Source organism: Arachis ipaensis, chromosome B3 (assembly GCF_059453495.1).
Source record: "Arachis ipaensis isolate K30076 ecotype BB chromosome B3, ASM5945349v1, whole genome shotgun sequence".
Classification (NCBI taxonomy): Eukaryota; Viridiplantae; Streptophyta; class Magnoliopsida; order Fabales; family Fabaceae; genus Arachis; species Arachis ipaensis.
In genome coordinates, this window is record NC_142438.1 from 3,693,088 (window position 1) to 3,714,779 (window position 21,692).

Genomic DNA, 21,692 nt, shown 5'->3' on the forward strand with positions numbered 1-21,692 from the left:
AATGCATCCCAATAACTCTTTTGGATCATCAAAATTTTCTTTTTTGCAGTAGTTACATGCATTATGCTCATCCCAATACTTTTTATTAGGAGGAGTAATTTCATGAAACTCAGCACTAACAAAATAAATAACCACTCCAATAATAGTAAGCAACTTTATTTGTGCATGTATTACACTCTTCGTAGTCATATCTTTCTTCTTCTTTTTTTCTTATAATACGATATGATATGCCAAGTTTTTACACAAGTTTAAACTTTGATTATTATAGAATTAGGAAATTCTTTATTTGAGATTTGTGTCGTCCCTTCCCTATATTAAAGTTGTAAAACGCATATTATTAAAAACAAATCTCATTGTAAGCAAGTGTTGTTTAGTGTATTCTATAATTTTGATTAAGGTTGTTTGCCCCTTGAGTTTAATGAATTCTATCTAAAAGATTATATTATTACAATAGTGTTATATATTTGGTGTTTTGTAACAATATGTACAATACATTATATATATGAAATATTGTGATTTCAATATGTCTGACTTGCTGAAAAGGACAAAAAAAAATTAATGATAAAGTATGTTTTTTGTCTTTTAACGTTTAATTTTATTCAATTTTGTCTTTAACATTTTTTATTGATTCAATTTTGTCCTTAACAATTATCCCGGAATATTTTTAATTTTGTCTCTAACATTTTAGATAGAGTTAACGTTCAAGGATAATTCTGATACAAATCGAAAACGTTAGGAATAAAATTGAATACAATTAAATGTTAGAGATATTTTTAAAGAAAATTACAGATGTTAGGGACAAAAATATACTTTACCAATTATTTAATTATAATTGAGTTTCAAATCAAATTAGTCGATCTCTAATAATAATTGAGTATTATCGTACCAAGAGTAATATGTACTTCAAATGTTTGTGATACGAAAAATTAAGTGTTATTTAGAATATATTAGTTTATATTTTTAGAATATTTTAATTCAATTTGATGTATTTTAATTTTGTTTATTTAGTTATTATAGTGGGCTTTATGTTAGTGGACTTAAGATTTCTCTATTTTGACCTAATAAGAAGTTATAAATACCTGATAAATTAGGGTAGTCGGTGTATAGTGAAATTAGATGAGTGCACATCATTTTTTGTTTCGTAATGAAACCATGATCTGGACAGGTGAGGTTGAATAAGCCCCTCTTGTTACATCAGGAAATTGAGTAGAAGGTTGAGGAGTCTCTTCCATTCAATTCCCAAACTATGGTGTAAACAAGTTAGGTTGAGAAGCCTCTTTCTTGTTGCATCAAAAAATTGGATAAAAAGTATAGTGATTTTCTTTGTATTCAATTTTAACTTATATCCCTTTCAATTTCAATGTATCTTTTTTATTCAATTTCAATCTTTATCTTCTTATTTATCTTTTATTTCTGTATCATTTGGTATCAACATTCACATATTAGAGATATTAGAAAGAGAAAAAGGGGAGAGGGAGAGTTTTCCTTATATTTGTTTTTTTTTTAAATACTATCTTTTTCAATTACAAGATTCAAGCACAATTTTTTTTTAAGAGGGGGAGAATAATACGTGCTTTAAATGTTTGTGATATGAAGAGTTCAAATTTTATTTAGAAGTTATTAATTTATATTTTTAGAATGCTCAATCTAATTTGACGCATTTTGATTTTGTTTATTTAGTTATTATAGTGGGCTTTATGTTATTAGACTTATGATTTTCTCTATTTTGACCTAATAAGAAGTTATAAATACCTCATAAAATAAGGTAGTCCTCATATAGAGAGATTAGATGAGTGCACAACACTTTTTGATTTCATGATGAAACCATGATATGGACAAGTGAAATTGAGTAAGTTCTTCTCTTGTTACATCGAGAAATTGGGTATAAGGTTGAAAAATTCCTTCGATTCAAGTCCCAAACTGTGGTGTGAACAAGTTAGGTTGAGGAGTCCCTTTCTTGTTGCACCAAGAAATTAGGTAAAAAGTGAAGTGATTCTATTTGTATTCAACTTCAACCTATCCCTTTCAATTTCAATCCCTATCTTCTTATTTATCTTTTATTTTCGTATCAACTTGTTTAAGCGAACAAGCGAGTTGATGACCACTCGACCAACCCAAATTGGTTTAATATATTATTAAAGGATGGAATTTATATGGGATATGCACTAAAAATTTATCAAAAAAATCAGTCATCTGTATATAATATATGTTAAAATATAAAGTATACACAAATAAAAATATATATTGAAAAATAATTGAATTAAACACCATATATATTTACTATTTACAAAAATATATGCTGATTAATTTTAGTACAGATAATATTTTTGAATTACCTATCTCTAATTGTTAATTTTATTAGATGATTGTATTAGGAAAAATATCACCTGAGAATTATTTCAAAAATTATATATCTATATAATTTTGATACACTATCATTATAAAATAGTTTTACACATACATTTAATTACGTATTGTCACATCAACAAAAATAACTATCTTTTACATTGAATGCGTATATAGTCATAAAAAATAACGAATGTGATTTTACGACTATGTAAAACCTTTTATATTGCCAGTGTTGTATCAAAATTAAACTCATATATATACATATTATTTCATTTGTTAGTGACTAGTTATTATTGTTTCATAGAAATTTAGAATTAAATTGTTTTAAAATTTTAGAGTAATTATTGCCATAAAGATACTCTATAATTACTAAAAATTATTTATTAAATTAGTCCAAACATATTATTTATATATTTTTATATATTTTTTAATAATTAATCACTAAAATAATTAAAATTTTTGTTGTACTGTAATTAAATATTTTATAAATACAAAAAATAACTACCAATTAGTTCATTGGAAATATTTAAAAAAAAATAATTAAAATTTATTTTATTTAATATTAATTAATATTAATCATAATTAATAAATACTAAATAAAATAACTTCTATGTTTTTTTCTTTTTGTCTCCCAAGTGCCTAGCATTATTACCTTAACTCGTTACTCGTTGCCACTATAATAATGTTAAGTATTACTAAAGGCTTTAACGACATTAATAATCAAATTTACAAACGGTCAGACCGCAATAAATCCATTAATAAAATTCGTCAATTTTTACTCCCGTTCTATATTGCTGCTAGTAACTTATTTATGATGTAAGAAAGAAAATTTAATTAATTTAATTAAATATGGCTAAAGTGTGATGAGTAAATTATTTCTAAAATAAAAAATAAGATTTAAATTATTTATCATTAATGAGGTCTAGTCGTTTTTTAATTTAGAGATGAGCAAGATAAATTTATTTGTCCAGAATAGTATTAGTCGCAACGATGAATAGGCGCAAATTTTACAAATTACCGACGGCCACAATAGCTCAAATTAGTGGCAACGATTAATAGCCTGATAATAACTTCTCTTTAGTGCGTTCATTATATTTTTGTATCTCTATACGCTATTTTAATTACGAATATAAATTTATTTCGATTATATTATTATTTATAAAATTTCATCATAAATGTTAGCCATAGTTTGATTACACTGGTAATAAGATTTATATAAATTTTCTATGAATATAAATATAGTTATATTTATATACAAATACCTGAAATTAGTCATTTATATAACAGTTGTTGGTGTAAATGATTACACATCCAATAATTAAATCAATTCTGCTACGTTGTCAACAGAGTTTCTGCCAACTTCTGCCAACTCTTGTTTATAATTGTGTTTAACGGAAGTATCTTTATGGATATATCTAACAAAAATATTTTTTTATGGTTGTGTCTAATGAAAGTGTCTTTATATATATATTTTCTGGATGTGTCTCTTTATACATATATTTAAAATATAATAATTAATTATTATTGACAATAAATTAGCAGATAATATATTGGTACCCTTTACTTTTCCTAACTAAATATATAATAAACAATACCATTACAAATAAGAGCGAGTGTGAATTACGGTCAACTACTTCTCCACCAATATATATATATAGGGAGAGAGACTATGTAATAAACAATAACAGCTATTTGATTTTACAACATTTATTACTCTTTTTTCATATTACAACAATTCACTTGTACTACAATAATGATACAGACACAAGACACAACACGAGAAATGATTCATACAACTGAATTTATTAGCAAATGTTTATATAACATGATCTGCTTAACAACTTAAATACTTACCTTAATTATTTTAAAGTACGTATGAAATGGTCGACGCAATTTTGAGCGCACTCCATGGTCCGTAGCATACAACCTCGGGTCTTAGTTTCTGGATGGGGCCAATGTTTTTCTATGCAATTGTCGATACATCTTCTCATTGCTGGAATGCTGCTATCGTCTCTAGGATGCTGTATTTTTATATAATAAGATGGAGTTGATGACTCTTTAGGAATAATTTCATTAGACTCAACCAAAACGAAACACATAACTACTCCAATAATAAGCAACATTATTATTACACTCTTCATAGCCATTTTTCTTTCTTCAAAAAGATATGATATGCCAATACTTTATATACAAGTTTAAACTTTTCCTTAGTAGCATTATTTTATGTAATATGATTATTATAGAATTATATATGAGATTAATTATTTTTAATTTGTTTGGTTTGTATGTGTCCCTTCCCTACTTTGTAAATCAAATAATATAAACAACACAACCAAAAGTTTCTCATTGCAAGCAAGGGATGTTTAGTGTAATAATCTATAATTAATAATTAAGGTTGTTTGGTGTTTTGTAAAAATATGTATTATATATGAAATAGTAGTAGTGTGATTTCTATTATTTAGACTCGCTCAAAGGTAAAGAATTTTAATTTTAATTATAAAACTTAAATCTACGATTAACCTCATCACATTTATCATTTAAAAAAAATTAGTAAACATATTAGTGGCATTATTAGTTACCAATAGTACAAATAGATTATCACTAAAAGAGTGATTATGGTGTAATCATAAGCAGAAGGTGTCTAAATAGTTAAAAATTATTAAATAATTTAATTAAATAATTTAATATATTTATTAAATTATTTGGTCTAAATCTCTGTTTTTTTTATTGGTTTTATAATTTTATCTAAAATTTTTGGCCATTTAAGTTTCGATATTATTATCAACAATGCTAGGGAACTAAGAGGGTACCAACAAAAAATCAGCCAAATATCTTTAGGTGAATTCAAAATTTCTACGTAAATGGTACTTATGCTAGACATTAAGATGTTTTTTTTCTTTGTAAATTAGATGGTTCTGAATCTATTTTCTAATTTATCATGTTTTAGATATTTGGAAAGGAAAGGAAGGTGAAGAGACAGAAGCTAATTGAATCAATTTCCGTGATTCACATTGCAATAATACTGAACGTATCTCCTCCTAATTTAAATGTGGTAAAATATTTAATAGCTAATATTTTAAATCATAAATAAATAAAATTAATTATTATATTTATAATTAATTAAGTTGTTCCATTCTTAACTAATTTGAAATTAGTTCCATATACTTTTCCTATTATTATATCATAAAACTATCGCTCTAAAAAAAGTTGAGCTTTTTGGTGCATAAATATTATTGTTTTTGGTGTAGCATGCATTGGGTCAAGAGAAGGTTTACACTAACGTAGTTGTGATTGGTCCATTAAAATTCTTACATTTTTCAAAAATAAAATCCTTTATAATTATTTACTAAAAAAAATCTATATAATTTATAAATATGTGATATCCTTTATTTTATGAGTTAGTTTTTGAGTTAAGTTAAGCCCATTTAATTTAATTTTAATATGATATATCCAATCTAATATTAAAAGAAACAATACATTACATACTCTATAACAATCACTACAAGAAAAAAGATGTTTAGCAAAAAAATTTTTTAGCGGCCATAATATTATTGTCATAATTTTTTTTTAAACTATCTTTTAGTGGTAATTGTATATTTACCATTAATACCATAAATTATAATGGCAATTTAAACTATGATCACTAAAAAAAAGCTAAAATTTTAAAAATAACGAGAAAATTTAAACGGCTAAACCAAAATTATTTTCACTCTGGGTGCCTCACCGCCACTTTACTTCACACAAACTACACTTTCAGTGCTTCATTCCCTCTGAGAACCACACACCGTTCTTCTTCACACAAACTATTCTTCCAGTGCTTCATTCCCTCTGAGAACCACACATCGTCACATCTCCATCATTCCATCTTTTTCATCCCTCGAATCTCTTCCAAGTTTTCATCTCAATGTTAATCGCGATCTGAATCCTTTTCTCGGACAAGCTAGTGCTGATTTTGATTGAAATCTGAATCGCGCTCTAATCATCAGGTACGAGTTCCTTAATCTCCTTCTCAATTCTAATTCTTGTGCTCCCAATTTGTGTTCTATCGCAACCTGGTGCTTTTTTCCAATTCTTTTTTGTTCAATGTACATTGCTGAAATTCAATTGTCATTGTTATTCTGAAATATTCATTTGATAGGATGAATTAGGATTATTAGAATACAAAATTGAGCTTTTCTTTTTCTCCTTTATTTAACGGTTATAGATAGAAGTAGGAGGTGATTCTGATTTGAGGAGTGAAGTTAGAAGAAAAGTTAAACCTAAGGCTGCAACATTTGGGAGACAGAGGTTTGATTGGTTGGATTAGGTTTGAGATTTATTATACATTTGTAAATCTGTTTTGGCATGGATGAATTAAGATTTTTGTTTATATTTGATGGAAACCTTGTATTGCCTTTGATTTTCTGTATTTAGTGAGTTAAATATAATCTTAGATGATTGAGTGTTAGGGGTCTTTCCTTCTTCTAATTAGGTGTGGCTTTAAATTGTGTAGTTTTTATTGCTTGGCTCTGTTTTAATTTCTAGGGTTTGAAACCTTATTCAAATTGAATATATGTTTGATGAAGTGAAAAAAGCCTCTGCATCCTGCATTCCTTACGTCAAAGCCTTCTTGTTGATACTGCTATGACTCAGCATGGTATGGGTGATGAAGCTACTATAAAGAAAATAATTTTTGAGGTGGATACAGATAATGTATGTTGGTTCTAAACTTAAATCTGGGGAACTTCCTTATGAAAATATTGTTATCATTACTGAGATTTTTAAACTAACAGGATGGAAGAATAAACTGTGAGAAATTCTGTGCAATGATGAGAAGTGGAACCCCACACCCCGAACAACTATACTAAATCTCTTGAATTCAGTCAATTTCACACCATTGATCTGTATTTGTTGAAGTATTGTTTGGTACGAATTTAAATTCGAGCTGTCACATGCTATTGTACTGATGCCGGAATTTTCATGTTAAAGTATCAGCTATGATATCCTATGAGGATTTATCATTTTGTATGTTGGTTGAGGAAAGAGCAGCCAATGAGGCAAGGCAAGTTTGGTTTGCTGAATCTATAATGAAGTACAAGTTTAAATATAGTTGTTCAATTTGAAATTCTTTCCTGCATATTCTTTCTGGTCATTACTTCTCATTCTTGTGTGATTACTTATTGAAATCCTTTTCTGCATATTCAATTTGAAAGTTTAGTGAAGTTACTTATTGAATAAATTCTAAAGAATTTAAGCTTTATTTATCACTTTAATTTTTATGGTATTATTCTTCCTAAAGTAACACCAAGACTTCTCTTCAGATATTTTATTTCTGCGTTAAATTACTGCTACTTAATGCTTTTATTTCTTGTTTGACACATAGGTCTTGAAATTCTTTATGGAAAGGAATATTGTCAATGCCCTTCATGGTTAGGTTACAAGTGGAACACTGATTCTGCAGGTTTGTACTATTATATTTATATTTCAGATGCATATATTTGATTGGAACAGTGCTTCTACCAATTCTTAAAAATAGAGTGCAGACTAATGCTATGAGCTAATATTCTTTATTGAGGATTTTCCTCACACAATTTCTAATGCAATATTCAAAATCATTAGTTCCTGTTAGGATTGTGCTGTTAGTTTGCTCTTTGCATTGTTTCCAGTATTGGGTGGAACATCAGGTGTTCTTTAGGGAGTAACACACATGACTAAATTGTGAGTAAATTATAGAATTGATTGTGTTCCGCTTTGATTTGATGTGCTGATCTGATTAAATTCTTTTTTTTTTATGATATACCTATTTCAGTTACTTATTCGGTTATTCCTTGAGATTATGAGATAGGGGAGAAAGGGGTTAACCTGAGTGGAGGCCAGAAGCAACGGATTCAGCTCGGTCGTGCTCTTTACCAGAATGTTAATATATACCTCTTAGATGATCCATTCAGTGCAGTTGATGCACATATTGCCACAAATCTTTTTAATGTAATGACAAATTCCTTTCTTTACATACTACATTTAATTTCTCTAGTGTTGTTTACTTTCTCTTTACTAATAAAAGGGTTTATTTGAAACTTTGCAGGAATACATCATGTAAAGACTTGCAGGAAAGACAGTTTTGCTTGTCACGCATCAAGTTGACTTTCTTTCTGAATTTGATTCTGTTTTGGTAAATTGGTAATCTTAAACCAGTGTTTAATTTTATATCCTACTTCTCTCATTTTATTTTTGCAAAAATATATGATGATTGTAAATATATAACAAGTTCTAAAGATATGATTTTATGAATTTTTTAATTGAATTATGAATGGACTAATTAATTCGTTTTTTACATTTGATGTCACACGGGGTTGTTCATGACTAATTTTTTTTTTATTTATTTGATTTGTGCATATGCATCATTCAATTGTTGTTTCGGTCCTTAACTCCATTCTACATTATAGTTGATGTCAGACGGTGAAATCCTACAAGCTGCTTCTTATCATGATCTGTTGGCCTCAAGTCAAGAATTTGGGTATAAATATTTTGAATTTAATAAATATTTCATTTTGCAGTAATTAATTTTAGTATATTTATATTATGTACAATAATAATAATTGTTAGAAAAAATAATTTGAAACTTTAGAAAAATGATAGGTTGTTATTTCTAAAAGAGTGAGTATAATTAAAAAAGTCTTAAGATTTTAGCGGCACTAGTAATGGCAATTAAAGGCAAAAAACATTACAATGTTAGAATTATTTTTAGTGGCCATATAAATTGCCGGTGAAATGGATTTTGGCGGCAATAGTAATGGCCACTAAAAGTGAATAACATTACAATCTTAGAATTACTTTTGGTGGCCATATAAATTGCCAAGAAAATGGCCGCTAAAAGTTATATACTTTTTGCGGCCATTAAAATGGTCTTTACCGGTAAATGTTATAATTTCCGCTAAAACCTTTTAGCGACAAAGTATAAGACGGCTAATATCTAATTGCCGGTAAATGCATTAGCGGCTATTTTTATTGTCGCTAAAAGCAAAATAAATGGCCGCTAAAAGTAATTTTTCTTGTAGTGACACCACTCATTGTGCTACTATTCTTTCTCCTTGCAGCTGCATCAACAGCCACCGCCACCTCTAATTTATTGTTCTTCATCTTTGCTACTCGCTAGAAACAAATTCGGAGCCTCTGTCATCGTATTCTTTTTTCTTCGACAGACGCTCTCCTAACCCGAAGCACTCAGCTCGCCCATTCTCTATCTTCGATGCCAGTTACTGTTTCCATCATCGGTGAGCTCCTTCTCACTACAAGAAAAAAGGCCTATGGCCACGCTTTTTTCTTGCTACGCTTTAAAAGCATGGCCAAAAGTGGTCAATGGCCACGCTTTTATGTGGGTGGCGATTGATTAGAGATTTGGCCACGTTTTTTCTTGCTACGCTTAAAAAGCGTAGCGAAAGGGGTCTATAGCTACGCTTTTATGAGAGTGGCAATTGATTTGAGATTTGGCCACGCTTTTTGTTGTCACACTTAAAAAGCGTAGCCATAGAGAAAAACAAGTACACTTTTAAAGCGTGGCGACAACCTTTTGTTATAGTGACATTTTAAAAGTGTAGCCGTTTCCTACAACTCTTTTGGCACGCTTCAAAGCGTGGCCAAAAAGATTAAAAAAAATGTTTCGAACGGAATATAATTACTTAATTACATTGCACACCATCTTTCAAAATCTCTTTCTCCTTAGAATCCTGAAACTCTTCGAACCTTTTGTATTCAAGGAAGGCCCTTCGAAAGAAACCTAAACTCTTCCAAAGACCCCAGGGTAGTACTCGGCAACCCCAGCAATCTGAAGAACATCGTCGGGGCTCCCTGTTCCGGAACACTAACCTTACCCCGTTTTAATTAACAAACCCTAACCTAACACCCACCACACGGGCCCCCTTTCCCCTCACAACAGTGCCGCATCCCCACTCCCCCTTTTCCCCTCTCCAGCGCACACAACACAATACACACACGCGGAAGAGGAGAGCCCGAGGAAGGAGACGCTGCCTTGCTCCCAGCTCCGTCGTGCCCAGCCTGCCGCCGCTGTTGAGTCAAACCCAAGAGAGAGTGTGACGATGAGAGAGGAGGAGCCGTCACCAAACGCGTCGCCGCCGCTGGAGGAGCTTCGCGCTTCGCCGTCGCCGTGGAGGGGAAAGAGGAGCTGCTCCTGTCGCGTCAGTCACTGTCATGCTTCCTGGTTGCTGATGAGGGAGCCGCGAGAACCGTTGCCGTCGTGGAGGAGGGGGACACGCGAAAGGGAGTCGTCACGGTGGTCGCCATCATCGCTGTTGAGTACATGTTCATGCTTTTTCAGTAAATCTTCTTTCATCATTTAATCATTTATTTTGAATATTACAATAAATCTGTGCTTTTAATTGTTATTACTCTTCTCCAATTGAAAGGAACCGATGGAAGGAGAGAACCGCAGGTACCGTCAATTTCCCGAAGAACAAGGTTACTCACAAGGTTTAGCTTCTCATCTGAACAAAATTCATTTGTGCTTCTTTGTTTATGTTGTTTATTCTCTGATTCATTTGTTTATTATTTTCAAGTTCAACTCTGTTTCTTCAGCTTTTCGATTTTCGCTGTTTGAATCCACTTGCTTTTTCTGGATTGAGATATATAAATTAACTCCTTTTTTGATGTTGCTTGTTGTAGAGTTTTCTTCTGCCGCAGCAGATTCCATTCATTCAGTCTTATGCTGGAGATGTCAACCAAGTCATCCACATTTTTTGTCAGTGTTTTCGTTGGGTTATGTAACTTATTTGTCTCGTTTTGTTGTTATTGGATTTAATACTTTGTATGGTTTATTGTGGATCTTCAAAATAATACTTTGTTTAGATTAGAAGCTTAGTTTTGCATTATTTCTCACTTGATTTGCTCTTTTTTTGTTGAATTGCCTAATCCTCTTACTGTGTTCTTATGTGCCCTAATCTGACTGTTATTTACTAAAAGAGTACCAGATTCAATTTTTGGGAATATACCTTTCTGTTACCTAGCTATCAGTTGCTGCATGTGAAACCAATCTGTGGTTGCAATATCTTTTGGGTTTTACTATTCTGTCACTGAAAAATTAGGGTTTCAAAGAACTTGTTTATTGTGAATGAATGGAATAATAAAATGGTGCAAGAACAATGAGAAGTCATTTGTTTATCTATAGAAATGGTTGGGACTTGGGAGGGAGTGATATTTCTTATGGCTTATTTTGCCTAGGCACAAATTCAGTCATAGCTTTAATATCATTAACCTTTTAGATTTTCATTTCACTATGTTGCTGCGGCTTATGGATTGTGTTTGTTTTTGTGAGTACATACATATCACATATGCTTGATTATAAACAGGTGCTGGTGGGAAGAATATGCTAGTGCACCCTGTTTAGTTTGAAGTTAGAGTTTATAATCATTTGATATCTCTAGTTCTCTAATGAAAGTCTTGTAACTTGGCTTGATTTGCTTACAGATTTCCATGTTTGTATGATCATATCTTTGCTGAGAATTTTAAGATTATGGGTAGAGGTAGAGGAAAGGTAAAAAGCTAAATGTTAATCATGAAGATGCTGGAAGTGGTGAGGATGAAAAGCTTCCCACACAAAAGAGAAGAGGAAGGCCACAAAAACCTCTTAAAGATGAATTTGATGATGAAGGAGTTGAAAAAGTAGAGTGCTTACGTGTTTACGTGTTTTGAAATGTAGCTAATTTCTTTGGCACAATCCGGCCAACCAATAACACAAGATCTTCTTTCTAGTGGTGGTGAGTTTTTGTACTTCTAGATTTGTTTGCCGTTGTTTGGTTTGAATATTTTTTTTTTAGTATTTGAAGACTTCATGATGGCTGTAAGTATTTTCTAACTTTTAGTATTATTGTGGTAATTGATATCTTAATGTTTATTTAGGGAAAGTGCTTACTATTTGGTTTTGTTAATCGAGAAGAAAAGGCATAAAGAAAAAGTTGATTCAAATGGTAATTTATTCCCACTATTACTGAATATGGGCATTTGTATTCCTTTGGTTTCTATATTCCTTCTGTCATCTTGAAAATCCAGTTTCAGTAGTTAGCAATAATGCAGGTAGTTCTCCATTGCAGCCATCACCATCTTCAAGTAGTTGATTCTCTTCGAAGTCAATAAGAAAGGTAACAATCTTGTTACCGTTTCATATGGAATATTCATTTCATTTTTCAACTATTGACAGTCATTTATATAGTTTCTTTTTACTTTTTGTTTTGCTGCTTCTTTGCTATTTTTATTTCTTTGCTATAATTCTCAGTTTCTCGCATTAAAAGTTTTTAAAAAAAAATTCAATCCAATTAGTGCTCTAAAGAAATTCTTTTAAAATACAAAATTGTTCATGTATTTGATGTTATTAATTAAAATCTAACATTTTTTCTATTGGTAATAGCTATTACCAAAGGAAGGGTAATGCTCAAGCACTCTAATGATTTCACTGTCACTTTCTTTGCTTCGCACAGTTGTTGGATTGGATCACATGGCATGGCATGTTGGTAAATGGTAATTGATGTATGAGCTGACTGTGATTTGAAACTAGTTTTGTGGAATACTTTTAACCAATTAATTCACACAAAAAGGTTTGAATTTCCTCTGTGCATTAATTAAAGTTTGGTTTATTTTTCAGGGGATGCACAGTTGTATTGTAAGCCTCACTTTAAGGTACAATCAATGTATTTTTCCCTCTTTTTCTAGTTAGAAAGGTAAATCAATTTTCTTTCTGTTTGATGTATGTTCTATTAATTTCTCTCTCTCTCTCTCTCTCTCTCTCTCTCTCTCTCTCTCTTAAACTATGAGCAGAAAATGTCTTGGTTCCGTCAGAAGACAGTGAATTTACCTCTGTTCGGGGAGGCCTCTATTGTCTCACTTGTAGTGTTACTATTTTTTGTGGCCTTTGCGATTTTTTGGGCTGCTACTACTGCAATCATATTCATGGATTGGCCAAGATATTCTTGTAAGTTCTAGATACTAGTACCTGCAAAATGGGTTTTTCTATTATCATTGCTATTTCTGAATTCTTTTAAATGGCTAGCAATTCTAATATCTGTCTTGTAAGGGTAACTTATTATATCTTGGAGGCAACATATGTCTTCCACGTGGCTTAAAAACTAATCTTCACTGTGTGGATGTTAAGGATTCTACAACCAATCTTGAAAGATATTCCCTTATATTCCTTTCTTTAAACTCAACTTAGCCACTATAATAAGTCTTTATAGTGTTCATTATTTCCTCTGTAGTAAGTACAATTACTCTATGCTGCTACAAGGACAATAACACAGCCATGGCAACTTCAGTTTCAACCATAGGAGCTGTCAAAGGAACTCTAATCAAGTATGAATATGATCTGTTACCTTTCATGTAGTTAGCTATAGCTTCTTTCCTATTCATAATGTGCAATTTTTATGTGAAATTCATATTACTGTTTTTCATTATGATTTGATTTTTGATTTCATGTGTGCAAATCCTTTTTCTCTCTTGTCGTATTTGCTTTTATCATTGTGAGCATTTCTAAACTTGTCATATAAGGGAGAGGGCCTACCGAACTAGATATATTTGTTTAGGATGATCTTAACCAGTAACCGGTGGTGAGTGATTCTGATATGAAATATCATTTTGATTGTTTGATCTACTAAATGAATGTAGCAGCAATGCAGCAATGTGTTTAGGACTTGGGAGTATGACAGTGTTGTAACAAGTTATTAAGTAGGTGAATCATTGATATTTGAGCTTAAAAAACTGAGATGTCTAGTTATGTAATATTCATAAACATCTGTGTGGAAGTCACTAAATCTTGAAGATATCAATGAATATCTCCGTGATTTATAATTCCATTTAAACATCTTTATTATATTCATTGAGGCATCTCCTTGTGTGGTTGAATGTCAGTCTTGATATTCTTGAATTTCTCTTCATGTATCATTTCTTATTAAGAATGTTCTGATGCAGTGGCCGGTGTATATCTCGCTGAGAGGCTTAACACTGTTCTGAGGATGAACTGGAAAAGCTTCTCTAGTCAAAACTATTTTGATCCAAATGGATTATTCATGTCAGTTCTTTGGTCGGAGCCCCTTCTCGTCATTGCTATGATAATTCTGGTTAGTATTTTTCATCACGTAACTCATTTAAATGATGGTCCTCGTTTCTTATTTAATACATTGAACTGAAGTATCTTGTCTCTCTGGCAGATCAACACACTCTTCTCCTTGTGTTACTTGATTGTTAGGTGGAAAAGTAACTCTTAAATTACAAGAGAATAATGTAATTTTACATTGCAGGCGAGTTTGAATGGTTCTGGAGCTGTGACTTCATCAGTTCCCAATTCATCAGCTTTCTTTGGAAGCGGCTTGAAGAAGGTTCATCAAGAATCCCTAGCAGCAACAAGGTTTCCACCGGAAGCTTCAAGATTGCGGCGATCGATGAGGACAAGCAGACAGATAAGGACAGATGGAAAGGGTTGGCCTATGATATCTCAAATGACCAGCAAGATATCACAAGAGGGAAGGGTATTTTGTAGTTTTTAAAGGAAGTAGATAATGTAATAGTTGTTGGAATTGTAATGCATGTATTACAAATTCATGGGTAGCTGTTCACTTTGACTTTTTGTTAGAGCTTGTCATGTGATCAACCACTATATTTAGTGTACAAGTTTATGAAGGTTTTATATTGTTAATAGTAATTAAAATTGTTATGAAGGTTTTATATTGTCTAAATTTTACATTATCTATTAATTCTGTTAGATTTTATTATGAAGATTAAAAAAAAAAAACAATTGAACTTGAACAAACCTATAGCCACGCTTTAAAAGCGTAGTTATTCCGTACAGGAGCCATTTTTCGCTACGCTTTAAAGCGTAGCCATATCTCTAGCTACTTGCACGCTTTAAAAGCGTAGCCAAATGTCTTGCTATTGGCACGCTTTTAAAGCGTAGCCATATGGCATGCTATTGGTACGTTTTAAAAGCGTAGCCATATCTTGATATTGGCACGCTTTAAAAGCGTAGCCATATTTCACACATATGGCCACGCTTTTAAAGCGTGGCGATCTTTAAAAGCGTGGCAAGAAAAAAAGTGTGGCGATAGGTCACCAAAAGCGTGGCGATAGAGCAACCGGCACCCTTGCTGTTGTGACCCTTTCAAAAGCATGCCGGTTGCTCAAAAAGCGTGGCGAAAAGCTATCGCTACGCTTTTTTGAACTTTTCGCCACGCTTTAAAAGCGTAGCAAAAAGCTTGTTTTCTTGTAGTGTCTTCTTTCTTTTTAGAGAGGGAGAGAGCACCCAAGTAGAAAGAAAGAAGCGAAGAGAGAGACAGAAAATCAAGGATGGAAGAATTGAAATATAAAACTCTAAGTTTAAAGTTATTCACTTAGTTCTGATTTAAAATGCTTATTCAAATTTTGTGTTTGAAATTTGAATTCTAACCCCAAAAAGAGAAAAAACCCGCTTATAGCCAAAATCTCCTTTGCAATCTAATATGCTTTGAAGTTTCTATTTGAGAATAACATTTTTTTTTTGTCAAACACACTCTTTTCAGAGCTATTATTTTGGCAACTACAATACCTATTTTACCCATTCACTTTTCAATGTTGACATTTTATTTTTTTTAGTTGATAATGTAATTTTACTTGTTGAGACATGCACTAGTTATTTATTATAGATAGATAGATAGATAGATAGATATAAGATAGATATATAGATAGATAAATAGATTCAATCATGGTACACTCATTACACACAATGACAGACAACACTAGAAAGGATTCATATTATATTTAGGAAAAAATTTCAAGTGTATTGGAAAATACCGATATTTCAGTTGTTTTAACCGTTGATTTTAATTAATATATATTATATATATTTTTTATAATTCAGATCAACGGTTAAAATAACTGAAATATCGATGTTCTTAGTATACTTAAAACTTTTCCTATACTTAGAGGCACTAAGATGTGCCATTTTATTATATTTGTTGATAATTTTGGTAGCAACTATATATTGTCTTATAGAATGCATAACTGAGCCAATAGACTTGAAGCCCGAGACATGAAAGTAACAACGGTAAAGAAAACATTACATTAAAGTATTTATTTAAATTTCATCAATTCTAGCAACCTGTTAAAAAAAAAGGGTCAAAAGAGGTCTTAAAGTACAATTATTGTGAAATATATATTTTTTATTTTCCTAAAACTAATGATAGTAATAATACAGTTCTATAAATTTGAATTATAATATAAAGCATAAAAAAGTTTAATTTTATTGCTTTATAATAATTTATATAATCATTCAATCACATCATTTTTTATATGACTATTTACGTTATTAATATAAAAAGTATTTATTTTTACTAATATATATGACATTATGTAATTAATATACTTATAAGATTGTTTTATACTTACAGTACATCAAAATTAAATTTAACATCTAATGTATCAAAATAATTTAAGACTAAAAGGAATTTTTATAAAGTATTTTATTTCACATATTGTTTAATTAGAGCTATGTTAGTTTTATGATTTATTTAAAGTTCTCTTTGTGTGGCTATGTTTGTCATATAAATGAAGAGTTTAATTTTGATGTACTGATAGTATAAAACGTTTTGTGTGGTTATATTTTACACAGTCGTGTAATTATATTCGTTTTTTTATATGACTATACAGACGCTTAATGTAAAAGGTAGTTATTTTTTTTACAGATGTGGCGTTACTTAATTGGATGCACGTGTAAAACTACTTTACACTGTCAGTGCATCAAAGTTAAATTCATAAATAAATACCTTATATGATTTTTCGAAAGTTGTTCGATAACTTTTTTTACCTAAAAAAGGTAGAAAACTTATTAACAGAAAATTTTTATATAATCTAAACTTAGGAAGGATTGTTTAACAACTTAAGTACTTACCATTTTTAAAGTATCGTAGATATGAAACTCTTCAAGCAATTTTCAGCGCACTCCTTCATCGATCGCATTCTACTTATGGACTTATCTTCTGGATGCGGCCATTGTAGTTCTATGCATTTGTTGATACAGTTTTTTAAAGTTGGCTTGGTTCCATACTCTCCGGGATTCTGTCTAGGAAACTGTTTAGTATAATAAGATGGAGGTGAAGGCTCTTTACTAGGAATAATTTCATGAGACTCAGCAAAAACAAAACAAATAGCTACTCCAATAATAAGAAACATTATTATTTGTTGTGCATCTATTATTACACTTTTCATAGCCATTTCTCTTCCTTCTTTTCGTCTTATCAAAAAGATATGATATCCCAAGTTTATATACAAGTTTAAATTTGTTCTTAGCAGTATTATTTTATGTAGTATGATTATTATATAATTATGAGATTCTTTAATTTGTTTGGTTTGTGTCCCTTCTCTATACTAATGTTGTAAATCAAATATAAACACTGTTACGGATCCGGCCCAACATCCCGGATCCAAGACCGAACCCAACACCGGTTTCCCGGGTCCGACCCGTTCCTCACTTCTAGAAGGCCCGAAAACGGCATTCTCAGACTCCTAACCGACTTTCGAATTCAAACGCCCCCTTTATCTTAGCCAAATAAGATAAGATAAGATATCCTCCACCACCTATAAATAGAGGACTCAGGCCCCTCCAGGTATTCATTCATTCCTCACACTTTCTACCTCTTAGATCCATTCTGACTTGAGCGTCGGAGTGTCTTTGCAGGTACCACCCCCATTGCTCCAGTCAAGCGACCCGGCCCCAGCTCTGTCCGCAGGTTCCTGATCCACCCTTCAAACCGTACCAGAGACATCTCGTACATTGGCGCCGTCTGTGGGAACTCCGCGCCAGCTGGGCCCAATGGGGGACGTCCTAGAGGAAACCCCCTCAAGCCAGGATGACTCTCAACCGATTAATCCAACCCCCGAGCACCGTGAAGTCACGAACCAAGCGAGAATAGCAAGCGCTATCCAAAACGCGAACGATCGCGACATCACGGACCGACGACATCCTGAGAAAGCCAGCGACAAAGCAGCACAGATCATCCAAGATCTTTGCCTCCGAGTTCAGGAACTCGAAGGCAAGATAACCAATAAAGGAAAACACAACGACGAGCACGGAAGCCATGCAACCTCCAGATCAAGATCTCGCCGCGGTAGGTCGCCAACCCGACGACATGACAGAAGAGACGGTCGCAGCTCATCACGCGATCACAGACACGAAGAATCGCCAGAACGGCGATACAATAAGAAACATAACCGCAGCGCTTCTCAAGATCTGAGTTATCAACATCACTCGGACGAAGATCGAAGAGACCGAAACACCAAACGCACAAGAAACGACCATACAATAATGGGAGCTACACCCTTCACAGAAAGAATCCTAAGGGCAAAACTCCCCAAAGGCTTCGACAAACCTACCGACATGAAGTACGATGGAACCAAAGACCCCCAAGAACATCTAACGGCTTTTGAGGCCAGAATGAACCTAGAAGGAGCGGCCGACGCGGTCCGATGCAGAGCCTTCCCGGTAACCCTCGCCGGGCCAGCGATCAAATGGTTCAACGCCCTCCCGAACGGATCCATAGCCAGCTTCCACGATATTACACGAAAGTTCATGGCCCAGTTCACTACTAGGATCACCAAAGCCAAACACCCCATCAGCTTACTAGGGGTCACGCAAAAACAAGAAGAATCCACAAGAAAATACCTCGACCGCTTCAACGACGAATGCCTAACGGTCGACGGACTCACGGATTCCGTCGCAAGCCTTTGCCTGACCAATGGGCTAATGAATGAAGATTTTCGCAAACACCTCACCACCAGACCGGTATGGACCATGCATGAGATCCAGAATGTCGCCAAAGACTACATCAACGACGAAGAGGTCAGCCAAGTCGTCGCGGCCAACAAGCGGCAGCACGGCAACAACCAACGCGGCAATTCGGCTTCTCACCATAACGCAACACCCAAAGAGAATCAACGAGACCACCCGAGGCCGACCAACCGGACACCGAGAATAGGCAAATTCTCCAATTACACACCCCTAACCGCACCAATTACCGAGATATACCACCAAATAGCGGACCGAGGCATCATTCCAAGAGCCCGCCAACTCAAGGAAAGGACAGGAGGCAACAAAACCCTCTACTGCGAATACCACCGAGGCTACGGTCACAAAACGCAGGATTGTTTCGACCTTAAAGACGCCCTTGAACAAGCCATACGAGACGGCAAACTCCCAGAATTTACCAAAATCATCAGAGAACCGAGACGCGCGGAGAGAGACAGGTCACCGGAGAGAGAAGGACGTAACCCGAGAACCCAAAAGCGACCCCCAAGAGAAAGTCCAGAAGAAGACCCGACCATCATAGTAAACGTCATCACGGGCAAAGATGCACCATGCAAGTCAAAATCCAAGATAAAAAAGGACCTCCAAGTAATGGCTGTCACAAACCAAGCCCCAACTCCCGTGTCCAAAAAAGCAATAACCTTCCTACCCGAGGACTGCCAGCACGGCACCGCAGCCGAAGATGCACCCTTCGTGATCTCGGCGAAGATCGGAACCGGGCTAGTCCGAAGAATACTAGTAGACATCGGCGCAGATTCCAACATCCTCTTTCGAGGGGCCTTCGACAAGCTTGGGCTCCGCGACGAAAATCTCCAAACGCACCGCAACGGCGTCACGGGACTCGGAGACAACTTCCTCAAACCGGAAGGCTCCATCACACTCCCCCTCACCATAGGAACCGGTGACAAGAGGAGGACACTCATAGCCGAATTCGTGGTCCTAAAAGACTCCACTGCCTACAACGTCATCCTCGGAAGAAAGACGATCAATGACTTTTCGGCCATCATCTTTACCAAATACCTCCTTATGAAGTTCGTAGCGGAGGACGACTCCATCGGGACCATCCACGGAGATCGGGAAATCGCGGCAGAATGCGACAACACCAGCCTGGCTTTACGGAAAAAATCCCGCGACGCAGCCGGGATATTCCTGGCCGACCTAGATGCCCGACAAGACGGCCAACCTAGACCCGAACCAGAAGGCGACATGGAGAAACTACAAATAGGACAGACCAAGGACGAATACACCTTCATCAACAGGAACCTCCCTTACGACCTGAAAGAAGACCTTTCCCAATTCTTAAAACAAAACAGAGACCTGTTCGCTTTCACTCCAGCCGACATGCCAGGGATAGATCCTGACTTCATGTCCCACCGACTAGCCGTGAACCCCAAAGCCAAACCCGTAGCACAAAGAAGAAGAAAAATGTCAGCAGACCGAGCGGCCGAAGTCAAAAGACAAGTACAAGCCCTGCTCGAAGCAAACTTCATCCGAGAACTTCCCTACACAACCTGGTTAGCAAACGTTGTACTTGTAAAGAAATCCAACGGAAAATGGCGAATGTGCGTCGACTATACGGACCTCAACAAAGCCTGCCCCAAAGACGCCTTTCCCCTACCGAACATCGACGGACTAGTGGACTCCGCATCCGGACATCGATACCTCAGCTTTATGGACGCGTACTCCGGCTACAATCAGATACCCATGCACCGACCCGACGAAGAAAAAACGGCGTTCATTACCCCCGACGGCACGTACTGCTACACAGTCATGCCCTTCGGTCTGAAAAACGCCGGAGCAACATACCAACGGCTCGTCAACAAAATATTCCAGAACCTATCCGGAACCAAACTAGAAGTCTACGTAGACGACATGCTCGCCAAAACTGACTCCGACGAACAACTCATCAGCGACCTCAAGGCCGTAACGGACACCCTAAGGAGACACCAAATGCGACTCAACCCAACAAAGTGCGCCTTCGGAATGGAGGCAGGAAAGTTCCTCGGCTTCATGATCACACAACGCGGAGTTGAAGCCAACCCGGAGAAATGTCGCGCCGTTCTCGAGATGACGAGCCCAAAAAACCTACGCGACGTTCAGAAGCTCACCGGTCGACTGACAGCCCTATCTCGCTTTCTCGGAGCATCAGCCCAAAAAGCAATCCCCTTCTTCAAACTAATGAAGAAAGGAGCCCCCTTTGTATGGAAAGAAGAGTGCGAAAAGGCATTCCAACACTTCAAGAAAACCCTGGCGGAACCACCAATCCTCGCCAAACCCCAAACAGGGGAAACCCTATATTTATACCTCTCCATAACGGAAGAAACACTCGCGGCGGCACTCATCCGAGAAAACAAGAAAAAGGAGCAAAAACCTATATACTTCACAAGCAAAGTCCTACAAGACGCAGAGACCCGCTACTCGCGCCTAGAAAAACTAGCCTTTGCCCTCCTCACGGCGTCCCGACGCCTGCGGCAATATTTTCAAGCCCACCCCGTAACGGTTCGAACCGACCAAGCAGTCAAACAGGTACTACAGA

General features: G+C 34.7%; 1 protein-coding gene across 1 annotated transcript; it reads left to right on the plus strand.

Moving 5' to 3' along the window:
- Positions 1 to 12,839: 12,839 nt before the first annotated feature.
- LOC107629187 (uncharacterized) lies at positions 12,840 to 14,406 on the plus strand. Its single transcript, XM_088508173.1, has 5 exons — positions 12,840 to 12,852; positions 12,977 to 13,011; positions 13,150 to 13,303; positions 13,566 to 13,680; positions 14,296 to 14,406. The coding sequence occupies exons 1-5, from the start codon at positions 12,840 to 12,842 to the stop codon at positions 14,315 to 14,317; spliced, it is 339 nt and encodes a 112-aa protein (XP_088364299.1). The 3' UTR covers positions 14,318 to 14,406.
- Positions 14,407 to 21,692: the final 7,286 nt, after the last annotated feature.